A 12389-nucleotide genomic window follows, 5' to 3' on the forward strand; every position below is an offset into this window, starting at 1 on the left:
GTCAGAGAGGATAGGTAGGAAGGAAGGCCTAGATAGTATGCTTTTATGCATAAGACAGAGAATTTTAAAGAAAATAACAAAATGAAACTGGAAGCCAATGCAATCTAATTAATAATGGCATAACATGGTCCAACCTGTGCTCTCTGAAAAGTAGTCTGGCAGCAGAATTCTGTAGTGTTTGGAGCCTTTTACTCTTAGAAGATGGTAAAACTGCATAAATAGTGTTACAGTTGTCAAGTTGGGAGAATAGAAAAGCATGGGTAAGGTTGTACAAGGAAGGAAAATCAAGAACATTGTGAAGAAACTGTTTCCGACATAGGGAGGCATAACTCTTTCTTAGAATATCTGAGATCTGTCCTTGAAAAGAAAAGAGGTGAGTTAATGGTGATACCTAAGTAGTAAAAGGTTAGAGAGGGAGTAATAAAACCAAATAAATGGAGAGGTAGGTAGTTGCAAGAATCCAGTTATACAACAAACAATGGTTTTGCTAGGGTTGAGAACCAGTTTTTGTTAGAGCATCCAGTTGGCGAGTGACTTCAAACAAGTTTGAAGCGGATGGAGATCAATTATAAATGGAGAGGTGGGGAAGCAAAAAAATATTTGTGTAAAAGTAGTTCTCCGAGGACAAGCAGGCTGAATAATCCTCACAAGTGGGTCGGTGATCTGTGCCGGCCCGGGAACCGGCATTTCTATCAGTAAAAGGTTTGCTGGGGCCTTCTGAGAGCAGTGTGCGTTTGACTGCCTGCCTCGCTCCTTTATCTTCCGCATGAGGAGCAATAGTGATTTTCTGTGTTTCCTCTCAGTGCCCGGGAAAGAGCCTTGACCGTTTTTATCTGCTAGTTTTCTTCTTCTTTCCTCATTTTGTTTCATTTTGTGTTTTTCTCCCACGTTCAAGTTTCCTTTCATTTTCGTTGCGACCGATTTTAGACTTCTCAGCGGGTCCTTCCTTCCTTTTGTGCCTTTTTTCTTGGCACAGTCGCGACTTTTGATTTTATCTGGTGCTGTCTTCCCTTCCATGTCATCGAAGATTCTCGGTGGCTTCACTCTGTGCAATCGGACCATCTCAGACACAGATACCAATTTGTGGTGTATCCAGTGCCTTGGGCCCGACCATAGCCCGGCTCATTGTGTCCTTTGTCTTCGTATGAAGAAAAGAACTCAAACTTGCTTGAGAAGCCCAGAGAGAAAAACTTTTTGAGGCTCGGTCCAGTCCTTCGATGTCGGCATCAAGGTGGTCGGCATCGAGGTATGTATCGACGTTGGGAGTGGAGTTAGGCATGGCTGCTGAGAGGCCACGACAAGCTGGGAGTAGTGAGGCATCGAGTGGGTCTCCACCTGCCTCGAGGTCTCCTACTATGCAGGCCCCCCGGGACCGTCCATCGTCGGACCCAACTCCGAGGCGACATGGAGATTCAACATCGGCACCAAGGAGCCTTGGTGAGGCGCATCGAGCGAAGGTGAAGAAGCACCAACACTGTTCTCCCTCGGTGCATGGTGCCCGAGAGCTCCGGGATGCAGCACCCGAGAAGCGACGCTGGGAGGACCGCAACACCCTCCATACAAGAGGTACCGACGCATCGGCCTCTCAGCAGCCCAGTTCCTGCTCCTGAACCCCAGGTGGCTCTGCCACCGACTGCTCCACCGGTCTTTTCCGATGGCGGCTCTCGACAAACGCATTCAGGCCTTGCTTCCAGAACTTCTGGAAGAACTAGTGTGTCAATCTGCATCAGCGTTGGGGGTGCTTGCGCCTACGATGCCGTCTGCTGTAGCTCTGTCTGGCCCTCTACCTGCGGTGAGGTCCCAAAGCTCGGTGCCGCTTGTGGCTCCGGTATCGGCTGCCAGCCAGGTCGACTCCCCATCGACGTCAATGGAGGAAGCTTCGCCGCCGTCCATGCGGGGGTTGGCCTCTCGACATCGCCATTGAGATCATGGGTCTTCGGCATCGAGGTGGGCAGTCTCGGAAGTCACTGAGGGAAGTGCTGTCCGATACCAAGGAGGAACGCTCGGTGGAGTCAGAGGAAGATCCCAGGTACTTCTCTTTAGATTGAGTCCTTTGGAATTCCCTTTGAACCTTCCCCTCCACCTCAAAGGAGACTGCCTCCTCCTGAGAGCCTCTCTTTTTTTATCTTTTGTGAGGGAAGTGGCTCAGGCCATTCCATTCCCTGTAGATGTGGAGGATGAGCCCAGGGTTGAGATGCTCAAGGTCCTGGACTACACCTCTCCACCTAGAGAGGAAGTGACAGCTCCTTTGCATAAGGTGCTCAGGGAAGTCCTTATGCAAAACTGGGCGTCCCTCTGTCCCCGTTGACCCGAAGAAGACAGATTCCCAGCATGGATCCACGGGGAGCCTGAGTTGATGAGGTCTCAGTTATCCCACAACTCCATGGTGGTGGACTTCCCTCTCAAAAGAGCCAAGAGTTCTAGGGACTATGCTTCGGCGCCCTTAGGCAGAGAAGCTAGGTCCTTGGACTTTTTTGGGAGGAAGATGTATCAGGCTGTCATGCTCGCTTCCCGTATACGGTCCTAACAGCTCTTCACGAATATCCACTTGCGGAACTCAGTGCGGCAGCTGTCTACTTTGGTTGATGCCCTCCCTCCGGAGCAGGCCGAACCCTTTCACCAGCTGGTCAAGCAGCAGAAGGCATTTCGTAAATTCTTGGCCAGGGGCGCTTACGACACTTTTGATGTAGCATCTAGGATCTCTGCTCAAGGTATAGCAATGCGCAGACTCTCATGGCTGCGTGTTTCTGACCTAGACCATTCGGTCCAGCAGAAGATCGCAGATGTACCTTGCCAGGGGGATAATCTTTTTGGAGAGAAGGTGGAAGATCTGGTTGACTAGATCAAGAAGCATACAGATGCTATGGCTCATCTCTCCCACCAGGCACCTTCGGCTACCCTCTCCTCAACTAGGAGGTACTTTGGTGGATCCCAGAGTGCTCCCTATTCCTATTCTAGGCACTGGTACACTCTGGCGTCTTGCCAGCCTATTCAGGCTCAGCCCCAGCGTGCTCGTTCCTGGCAACAGCATGCACCTAAAGCCCCTGCTGCTCCCCAGCAAAAACCAGGGACCGGTTTTTGACTGGCTCCAGTAGAGCATTGCCACTATAAAAGTGTCCGTACCGGACGACTTGCCGGATAGAGGGAAGTTAATGTTTTTTCACCAAAGGTGGCCTCTCATAACTTTCAACCGGTGGATTCTTCAAATAGTCCGGTTGGGATACACCCTAAATCTGGAATCCAAGCCTCCAAATTGCCCACCAAGAATCATATTCATTCAGCTCTCGGCACAGGCAGGTACTTGCAGAGGAACTCTCCACCCTTCTACAGGCCAATGCGGTCGAACCTGTTCCACCAGGGGAAGAAGGGTTGGGATTCTATTCCAGGTACTTCATTGTGCAAAAGAAAACTAGGAATGCGTCCCATCCTAGACCTAAGGGCCCTGAACAAATTCCTAGTCCGAGAAAAGTTCAGGATGGTTTCCCTGGGCACCTTTCTTCCCATGATTCAGGAGAAAGATTGTCTATGCTCTCTGGACTTGAAGGATGGTTATACTCTTATCCTGATACTTCCAGCTCACAGAAAGTATCTTCAATTTCTACTGGGAATGCAGCACTTTCAGTACCGCGTGCTGCCCTTTGGCCTAGCATCAGCAAACAGGGTGTTCACAAAATGCTTAGCAGTAGTTGCATCGTCGCTACGCAGGATGGGAGTGCATGTGTTTCCCTGTCTCGACGATTGGCTGATAAAGAGCACCTTAGAAGATGGTGCTCGGGAGTCCATGCAGAGGACTATTCATATGCTGGAGCTACTAGGGTTTGTAATTACCCCAAGTCCCATCTTGCTCAAATTCAAGAATTGGAGTTCCTTGGAGCATTGCTCGACACGAGGTCAGGCTGGAGCTACTAGGGTTCGTAATTACCCCAAGTCCCATCTTGCTCCAGTTCAAGAATTGGAGCATTGCTCGACACGAGGTCAGGCTGGAGCTACTAGGGTTCGTAATTACCCCAAGTCCCATCTTGCTCCAGTTCAAGAATTGGAGTATTGCTCAACACGAGGTCAGGCTGGAGCTACTAGGGTTCGTAATTACCCCAAGTCCCATCTTGCTCCAGTTCAAGAATTGGAGTTCATTGGAGCATTGCTTGACACGAGGTCAGTTCGAGCCTATCTTCCTGAAACCCAGGCAGACAATCTTCTGTCCCTTGTGTCCAAGGTTTGAGCATCTCAGCAAGTCACAGCGCGGCAGATGTTGAGACTATTGAGGCACATGGCCTCCACAGTTCATGTTATGCCCATGGCACGTCTGCACATGAGATCTGCTCAATGGACTCTAGCTTCCCAGTGATATCAAGCCACATGGAACCTAGAAGATGTCATCCAGATGTCCACCGACTTTGTACATTCTCTCCAGTGGTGGACGATTCGATCCAGTGTGACCATGGGACTTCCATTCCAAATTCTTCAGCCGCAGAAGGTGCTGACAACGGATGCATCTCTCCTGGGGTTGGGGGGCTCAAATAGATGGGCTCCACACTCAGGGAGCCTGGTCCCCTCAGGAAACAGATCTTCATATCAACCTCCTGGAGCTTTGAGCGATCTGGAACACGCTGAAGGCTTTCAGAGATCGGCTATTCAACCAAATTATCTTGATTCAAACAGACAATCAGGTTGCAATGTACTACACCAACAAGCAGGGGGGCACCGGATCTCGCCTTCTGTGTCAGGAAGCCGACAGGCTGAGCAGGGTAATGCAGCCTCACTAGTGGTCTTCAATATGAGGGAAGCCTGCGAGATCTTCCGAGTGTGGGGGGCACCCCGTCAGTGGAACTGTTTGCCACACAACTCAATCACAAGGTCTCTCAGTTCTGTTCCAGACTTCAGGCCCACGACAGACTAGTGTCGGATATCTTTCTCCTACATCGGGGAACGGGCCTCCTGTATGCGTATCCTCCCATACCTCTGGTGGGGAAGACTTTGCTGAAACTCAAGCAAGACCACGGAACCATGATCCTGATTGTGCCATACTGGCCGCAGCAGATCTGGTTCCCTCTTCTTCTGGAGTTGTCCTCCGAAGAACCATGGAGATTGGAGTGTTTCCCGACCCTCATCACTCAGAACAAGGAGTCACTTCTGCATCCCAACCTCCAGTCTCTGGCTTTCACGGCCTGAATGTTGAGAGCCTAGAATTCAATCCCTTGGGTCTTTCGGAAAGTGTCTCCCGGGTTTTGCTTGCTTCCAGGAAAGATTCCACTAAGAGGAGTTACTCTTTCAAATGGAGGAGGTTTGCCATCTGGTGTGACAGCAAAGCCATAGATCCCCTTTCTTGTCCTACACAGACTCTGCCTGAATACCTTTTACACTTATCAGAGTCTGGTCTCAAGACCAACTCCGTAAGGGTCCACCTCAGTACGATTAGTGCTTATCAACATGTAGAAGGTTAGCCTATATCTGGACAACCTTTAGTTGTTCGCTTCATGAGAGGTTTGCTCTTGTCAAATCCCCCAGTCAAACCTCCACCAGTGTCATGGGACCTTAATGTCGTTCTCACCCAGCTGATGAAATTTGTTTTTGAGCCACTGAATTGCCGCCATCTGAAGTATTTGACCTGGAAGGTCATTTTCTTGGTGGCTGTTACTTCAGCTCGTAAAGTCAGTGAGCTTCAAGCTTTAGTAGTGGATGCACCTTATACTAAGTTTCATCACAACAGAGTAGTCCTCTGCATACACCCTAAGTTCCTGCCGAAGCTGGTGTCTGAGTTCCATCTGAATCAGTCGATTGTCTTGCCAACATTTTTCCCCGCCCTCATGCCCACCCTGGTGAAAGCAGCTTGCACATCTTGGACTGCAAGAGAGCTTTGGCATTTTACATGGAGCGGATGAAGCCCTTCAGACAATCTGCCCAGTTGTTTGTTTCTTTTGATCCCAATAGGAGGGAAGTCGCCATCAGAAAACGCACAATCTCCAGTTGGCTAGCATGTTGCATTTCCTTCGCTTATGCCCAAGCTGGCACATTGTCAGAGCCATGGCAGCGTCGGCGACTCACTTGAAGTCAGCCTCCTTTGAAGAGATTTGCAAGGCTGCAATGTGGTCTTTAGTCCACACATTCACATCACACTACTACCTTGAGTAGGATACCCGACGCAACAGTCGTTTTTTGTGCAGTCAGTGCTCCAGAATCTGTTTGGGGTTTAGAATCCAACTCCACCCCCCTAGGCCCATTTTGCTCTGTTCCAGGCTGCACACTCAGCTAGTTTGTATATAGTTTCAGGTTAACCTATGTTATGTCCTCGCTGTTACGAGGCCCAATTGACCAACATTTGTTGTTTTGAGTGAGCCTGGATGCTAGGGATACCCCACTTGTGAGGATTATTCAGCCTACTTGTCCTTGGAGAAAGCGAAGATACTTACCTGTAGCAGGTATTCTCCGAAGACAGCAGGCTGATAATCCTCACAATCCCACCCACCTCCCCTTGGAGTTGTCTCCTTTATCTCTCTTTTTTACTCTTCACTGAACTGAGGAGTGCAGCGGGCGGGAAGACAGTGCATGCTCAGTCGGACGCACGGCACGCTCAGAAGGCTCTAGCAAACTTTTTGCTGTTAGAAATGCCAGTTCCCAGGCCAGCGCAGATCTCCAACCCACTTGTGAGGATTATCAGTCTGCTGTCCTCGGAGAATAAGGGGAAAGGGGGGAAAGGGAATGGGACTTATATACCGCCTTTCTGTGGTTTTTCTAACTACATTCAAAGCGGTTTACATATTATATACAGGTACTTATTTGTACCTGGGACAATGGAGGGTTAAGTGACTTGCCCAGAGTCACAAGGAGCTGCAGTGGGAATCGAACACAGTTCCCCAGGATCAGAGTCCACTGCACTAACCAATACCTGCTACAGGTAAGTATCTTCGCTAATCTGATATTGAATGACTGAATTAACCTTGCTAACAGACTGAGAAAAAAGTTGATAATGAAGAGGAGAAAGTATAGAACCCTGTGGAACACCACAAGTAATAGAATAAGATTCCGAACTACTGCCAGAAAATTTAACAACAAATGATTGACCTTCAAGAAAAGAGGAGAACCAGGTAACCTAATAGAAGTCGAGCAATGTAGTAAGAGAGTGGTCAACCAGATAAAAAGCTGCAGAAAGGTCAAGAGAAGCTACTAGGCAAATCTCGGTACTATTATGCTTCCTGAAGCCAGCTTGGCGAGGATGAAGGATAGAGGATTGTTCAGTATGGGAAACAAGTTGAATAAACATTTTTCAGTAAGATGTGTAAGAAAACTGATAATTGGCAGGTAAGGGCGGGTCAAGCGAAGACTTCTTTAAGAGAGGGCAGACTAGCATGTCTTTCTAGATGGATGGCACTGTACCTAATTAGAGACTCCAATTAATAATAGAGAGGGTCATAGGCAAAAGATCAGAAGCTGAAGGTTTTAGTCAGGATAAAGGAAGCAGGTTCAGTGAACATGTGGTCAGTCTCATAGAGGATAAAGTATCATTAAGAAACAAGGAGGTTACAGTGGTGAACATGTCCCACCTACTAGAGAATGAACCGGTAATTGGAAGTATAGTGGCAGCTGATGAAGTGTCTAGGACTGAAGCTGTCAGAGGGGGAGAAATGGAATTGTGAAGTTGCTGAACTTGATTTAGAAAATATTGATCCATTGAGTCTGGGGAAGATGCCATGATGGACAGATACCTAGGAACATTATAACAGAGCTGTGAGAGTATTTGAAAGAGACATTTGGAATTGTTAAAGGCAGCAGTAATGTGAGGCATAAATTAATTTTTGTTACCGTCAAACAAAAATTATAGTAGTAGAGTCCATGTTTACAAATATTAAATAGTTTTGGCGTTTTCCATTCAGCACGTCTGATCCTATGTTTAAGCAGGCACTGTTGCTGTGTGTACGAAGGAGCTGTCTAGGTTTGATTACAAATAACTGTGAAATGCTGCAAAAAAATCCAAACCAGATTGAATAAAACTATTCCAGCTGGATGCCTGATCTTGTGGTAATATAGAGAAGTTATCAAGATAAAAACTGGAGAACCATGGGCAGTCGTCCAAACTAAAGCGATTCAGCTGACGTGATTGCTATATGATTCTTGTAGGCAGAGGCCAAGCCAGAACTGAGCATTCCCAGGAGATGCTTAAAAGAAGGGACATTAAAAAATGATTGGACCACGAAAATGGAATACAAGTTACCTGAGGGGAAAATGAAATTCAAGAGGACTAAATCAAATGTATGGCCGGTGTCAGACAGAGAATATATTGATGGAGACCCATCTCATTTAAAAAAGAGATAAATTGGCCAAAAAAGGATTAAGGTTTAAAAGTTGCCTTAAAAAGTTGGGTTTTAGCCTGGATTTAAATAGGACCAGAGATGGGAGCATGACTTACTGACTCTGAAAGTCTATTCTAGATGTATGGCGCATTAACTTGGAAGGATTGGAGTCTGGAGTTGATGTTGGAGGAGAAGGGGACAGATAAAAATAACCTACCTGATGAATGGAGTTCCTGAGGAGGCCTATAGGGAGAGAGAAGAAAGAAGAGATACTGAGGAGCTGTAGAATAACTCAGTAAGAGAAATTTGAAATGTATGGGAAAATGGATAAGGAGCCAATGAAGTGACATGAAAAGAGGAATTATGTGAGTGTAGCAAAACTGGTAGAAGATAAGTCGTGCAGCAGAAGTTTGAATAGATTGAATGGAGGAGAGATGGTTCATTGAGAAACCTGTGAGGAGCAGGTTGCAGTAGTCTAAGCAGGAAGGCGATGTGAGTGTGGATGAGGGTTTTGGTAAAGTGTTCAGAAAGGAGAGGATGACTTTTGTAGTGAAATCAAGAAAGAAATGACAGTTTTTAATAGTCTGTTACATATGTGCAAAGAAAGAGAGAAAGGAGTCAAAACTGCTCCCAGGGTTACCAGTCAAGGAGAGACGGAGAATGACCATATTATCCACAGAAATAGAGAAATGGATGAGGTGAAATTATTTTAGGGGGAAATATAAGAAGCTCAGTCTTGGCCATGTTCACTTTGATTGTTAAATTTTGAGCAGTACATATTTTCTTCAGAATGCATAGCTATTGTGCTAAAATGGAATTAAGATTTTATATAAAAGTGCTGGCCAAAGTACAAGTGCACCTCATGTCCCGAGCCTACTGTGACAGGTCATTTGTCTGAGGGTGTGGAAAGGAGAAGATGTTGCCTTATGAGAGCAACATTACCACATAGCTCTTTGCAGCATCATTTAGCTTCCATTTTGAAAATAATTGTATTTAGAGGGTTCATTTTTCTAATTGGGAACTAAGGTGGACTGAAAATATATAGAAACCTTTGGTGGGATAAGTAGCTGTTGTGGCTTATACTAGACTTTATTTCAGACTATGGATTGTGGTGCTCTCACAATTAAAGTCCTACTTACAGCAAAATCATAAGTATTATCATCAGAATGCTAGAGTGCATACATTCACAGAGCTTTCTACTTTTACTTGCTCCCAGCCATTGCTGGCACTCCTTTTATGTTTAGTACAGACAGAGAGGGTAATACAGTATACAATCAAAGAAACCAAAAGAAAAAAAGCAACACTGGGCCTTCAAGAATGAGACAACAGGAGTACTTTATTAAGCCAAAGACCCGACACGGGCCGTGTTTCGGCGCCAAAAAGGCGCCTGCCTCAGGGGTCTATTAATAAAAACATATAAATACATCAATAAAATAGAACATACAAAATAAATAATGACAGCATCGTGTTAACTTCAAATATATAAGAAATTAAAAAATAATAATAATGATAAAATGTTAATTTTACAAACAGTTGTGTTGATTCAATGAACTGTGTAAAATTGTAATGTTCCAGCAACCGTCAAATAGTCATAGAAACAGCTCCAGTAAGTTTAAAAATTCTTAGAAAATATATATATAATAACAAATATAAGCCAACATAATGCCAACCAATTTTCAAAATATAAGCAGACATATAATAAGAGATATAAATAATATGAAAATATATTGTGAACAATTTTTTAAAATAAAATGTTTTTAAAGTAGTAATGGACATATGTGTCCACACATAAATACATATACATACAGATATATATCCAAAGCTGTAAGAACTAATTATATTTATATGTTTTGCATAATTATAGTGGTACTGATAGAATAGAGTGGCTTGTCTAATCTCAATATGTATGATGGCTACAAACGTTATTGCTATAATTAGCAATATGTATATATATGGAGAAAAAACATCATTGAAAAGGGCTTACCAAATTGTAGATATGGCAATCGTGCAATGTTTAAGTTGTAAGTGCCTACAAAATGAATAAACAGGAGTTGAAAAAATGTATACCCGACAAGTACTCATAGCCCCCCTGGAAAAGGAATGATATTTAAATATATGAAGTGTGGAGGTAACAGTGCCTTTCTTAATGATTGAGAAGGCATTCCTTAATAATTAAAGGGGAAAAAAACGGGGTTTAGTTGACTTAGTACAGATATCGTGCCTCGCTTTTAACATATGTATATAGAATGAGAGAGAAACGCCCAGGGAGAAAGTTACCTTATACTTTATTAAGCCAAAGACCCGACACGGGCCGTGTTTCGGCGCCAAAAAGGCGCCTGCCTCAGGGGTCTATTAATAAAAACATATAAATACATCAATAAAATAAACATACAAAATAAATAATGACAGCATCGTGTTAACTTCAAATATATAAGAAATTAAAAAATAATAATAATGATAAAATGTTAATTTTACAAACAGTTGTGTTGATTCAATGAACTGTGTAAAATTGTAATGTTCCAGCAACCGTCAAATAGTCATAGAAACAGCTCCAGTAAGTTTAAAAATTCTTAGAAAATATATATATAATAACAAATATAAGCCAACATAATGCCAACCAATTTTCAAAATATAAGCAGACATAATAAGAGATATAATATGAAAATATATTGTGAACAATTTTTTAAAATAAAATGTTTTTAAAGTAGTAATGGACATATGTGTCCACACATAAATACATATACATACAGATATATCCAAAGCTGTAAGAACTAATTATATATGTTTTGCATAATTATAGTGGTACTGATAGAATAGAGTGGCTTGTCTAATCTCAATATGTATGATGGCTACAAACGTTATTGCTATAATTAGCAATATGTATATATATGGAGAAAAAACATCATTGAAAAGGGCTTACCAAATTGTAGATATGGCAATCGTGCAATGTTTAAGTTGTAAGTGCCTACAAAATGAATAAACAGGAGTTGAAAAAATGTATACCCGACAAGTACTCATAGCCCCCCTGGAAAAGGAATGATATTTAAATATATGAAGTGTGGAGGTAACAGTGCCTTTCTTAATGATTGAGAAGGCATTCCTTAATAATTAAAGGGGAAAAAAACGGGGTTTAGTTGACTTAGTACAGATATCGTGCCTCGCTTTTAACATATGTATATAGAATGAGAGAGAAACGCCCAGGGAGAAAGTTACCTTATAGACAGCCTATCGGCAACAGGTGGAGGAGACTACAGAGCAGGGAAGGAAAAGAAGAACAGTGGGAAAAGAGAGGATGAAACAAAATAGAGAAAACAGAACCAGGGGAAACAAGGTAGACTTGAAGAAGATAGAGACACTGAGCATAGGTATAAAAAGAAGCAACAGAATTGGAAAAAAGAATGCTTGTGAAGCAAAGGACCTCAGCAGGAGAACATAAAATAGAAACAAAAAAATGAACATGATTAAGAAGTTAGACAAATAATTTGTTTTGATCTATAAGGTATAATACAGTGTTAACCTTCCTTTGTGAATGTGGCCTTTTTTTCACTTGGCTTTTAGGAAAATTAAATGAATCTTCAGATAAGGTTTGTGGTTATGGAGAAAAAAAACTGTTTATAAGTATGTGTATATCGTAGAGGTGTCAGCATAGAAGTTCCTCAATAGTCCTGAGTGACTGAACCACTTAAAATTGATCTTTTTATCACATATGGTGTTTTGAATTTTTAGAATACTTTACAATGCAAAATGTTTGTATAACCAATAACAAGCACATTTATCTGCCTCCATATCTAAATATGAATGGAGGAATCTACTTTACTTTCTCTTTTTGTGTCCTTTAGAACCCCTCTAGTAGAAGGAGCTTTCCCTTCCCCACCAGATCAAAGAGGTGTCCTCTTGTACCAAAGGTAGAGTCTTAAAGCATTTTATACTTTTGTCAGATATGCAGAATACATCTGCATCATGGATTTTTTCCAAAAGATTTTGAAAATGTATAGTGCTTCTGTCATCAAATACCACTCTCTTGATTACCTTCCACTCCTTTTATATGAAACAAAATAACAGATATTTCAGTGAATTTAAACTATGTTTTTGGAATTTCACAAG

General features: G+C 43.2%; 1 protein-coding gene across 9 annotated transcripts in view; it reads left to right on the forward strand.

Moving 5' to 3' along the window:
- The window catches only part of FIP1L1 (factor interacting with PAPOLA and CPSF1), a 337219-nt gene that overhangs the window by 146270 nt on the left and 178560 nt on the right, over positions 1–12389 (forward strand). For 6 of the 9 annotated variants that reach the window (XM_030191378.1, XM_030191380.1, XM_030191381.1 and 3 more), the window contains exon 9: positions 12125–12190. The exons of the other annotated variants lie outside the window; for them this stretch is intronic. In XM_030191378.1, coding sequence (XP_030047238.1) covers positions 12125–12190 — 66 coding nt within the window. The remainder of the gene's footprint in view (positions 1–12124; positions 12191–12389) is intronic. 9 annotated transcript variants of the gene reach the window in all.

The sequence above is a fragment of the Microcaecilia unicolor genome, chromosome 2 (assembly GCF_901765095.1).
Source record: "Microcaecilia unicolor chromosome 2, aMicUni1.1, whole genome shotgun sequence".
Taxonomy (NCBI): Eukaryota; Metazoa; Chordata; class Amphibia; order Gymnophiona; family Siphonopidae; genus Microcaecilia; species Microcaecilia unicolor.